The sequence below is a fragment of the Propithecus coquereli genome, unplaced genomic scaffold (genome assembly GCF_000956105.1).
Source record: "Propithecus coquereli isolate 6110/MARCELLA unplaced genomic scaffold, Pcoq_1.0 Scaffold220, whole genome shotgun sequence".
NCBI lineage: Eukaryota > Metazoa > Chordata > Mammalia > Primates > Indriidae > Propithecus > Propithecus coquereli.
This window is the reverse complement of record NW_012147190.1, coordinates 987,396-989,201: the sequence shown is the minus strand read 5'-3', so window position 1 is coordinate 989,201 and position 1,806 is coordinate 987,396. Positions and strand designations below refer to the sequence as shown.

Here is a 1,806-nt window from a genome sequence, read left to right as displayed (position 1 = left end):
CAGTGTATTCATCACTCATTGTCAGCAGTATGGCCAGTCTCATGTCATACATGCTCCTACTCTGTCGTCCCCTGGCTACAATTGTTTGGAGAAAAATCCCAGATATAATATAATGTTACCCATAAATATTTCAGTCTATAAATCTTTAGAAAAAACATAACTATAATGGAATGATTATTCCTAATAAAAGAATTCCTTTGTATCAAATATCCACTTGGCATTCAAATTGCCCTAATTATCTAAAATTTTTTTAACATTTTGTTCAACCCAAGATCCAAATGAGGTCCATATTGTGGTTGATTGGTAAGTTTCTTCAGTCTCTCTTAATATTTTGGTCCCTACTATCTCTGTATTTTCTGTTGTATTTTATTTGTTGAAGATACAGGTGATTTGTCCTACAGAGTTTTTCAGAGTCTGGATTTTGCTTATTGCATCCCCATAGTATCAAATAACATGTTCCATTAGTCACTGTATTTTCTTTTATACATATATCTTAACTTTTATAGTATATCCATAGAGTAAATTATTACCAGCGAGATTATTGAATTGAAGGGTATGCACATTTTAAATTTATTAGCAAATTTTTCTCCAGAAAGGTTTCATCTGTGTGCATCTCAACATGAGTGTGCTCATTTTCTCAAATTCCTAGTCAATGCTTAGTGTCATCAAACTTCGAAATATTTGCTAATCTGTAGTTTTAAAACTGTGCCTATCCTTTGCTCTTTTCTTATTTGTGAGAGTTCTTTATAAATCAAGCTGATAGGATAACAGTTTTTATGACTCTGTTTATAGCATATTTTCCATATGGAAGTTAAATTTCAACAAACATTCATATTTGTATTTTTCCTCCTTTGTCTTCTGGTTCTTATGATCTGCTTAAAGAGACTGTTCCCTCTCCAAGGTTATGGAGACATTCACCTATTATTTTGTCTTTTGTAATCAGCATAGAGCTCATGATGTAAATCGGTATAATTTGGTGGATGTCTAAGAATGGCAGAAGTACCTGCCTCATTATCAAAGTCTGGTTAGAGAACTTTTATTTGTCTTAAAAGTTACTATTTTTGCCCTCATCGTATGCTTACATAATAGCTATTATACTTTTGCACATGTAGTGATATATATAACTGTATTGTTACAGTAATGTTATATAACATAAACTTAATATACTCATCACGCTTTTAGTCTGAATTAAGTCAAAATAGATTCAAAGATATGTAACAACAGTCTAAGCCTTTGGATTATTTTCTCTTTGAATTAAATGAGATTTGGATTATTTATTCTTTCTAAAAATGATTGCTTTTTTTTTTTTTTTTTTTTTTAGGGGCATGACAGAAGGAGTAACACTGTTAATCCTGGCAGTGCAGACTGGGCTGATAGAACTACAGGTTGTGCACCGGGCATTCCTGCTCAGTATTATCCTTTTCATTGTTGTGGCTTCTATCCTGCAGTCTATGCTGGAGATTGCAGATCCTATTGTTTTGGCACTGGGAGCATCTAGAGACAAGTAAGAAATCTCTTAATATTCTTTTACATGTAATATTCTTTACATGAATATTCTTTACATGAATTTGTTGTCTAAAGATTTAGGGAATGTTTAGAGACAGAAAATGGATGGATAATTGGTGTTAGCTTAGGTAATTCAACAAGTTTACATTTTTATTTTTTTTATATGAGATATTTGACTTGGTTGACTTTTCTAATCTGTTTTTTTCTTTCAAGATTTCTATAGTTAAAAGTCGTATCAAAGGCTGGGTAATTATAAATCAACTTTTTCTCCTTCAGAGAAATTTAATATTTTTTATATTT

General features: G+C 31.3%; 1 protein-coding gene across 1 annotated transcript in view; it reads left to right on the top strand.

The window, feature by feature from the left end:
* RNF145 (ring finger protein 145) overlaps positions 1 to 1,806 on the top strand; it is a 57,220-nt gene that overhangs the window by 46,161 nt on the left and 9,253 nt on the right. The window contains exon 8 of the mRNA XM_012644806.1: positions 1,322 to 1,504. Coding sequence (XP_012500260.1) covers positions 1,322 to 1,504 — 183 coding nt within the window. The remainder of the gene's footprint in view (positions 1 to 1,321; positions 1,505 to 1,806) is intronic.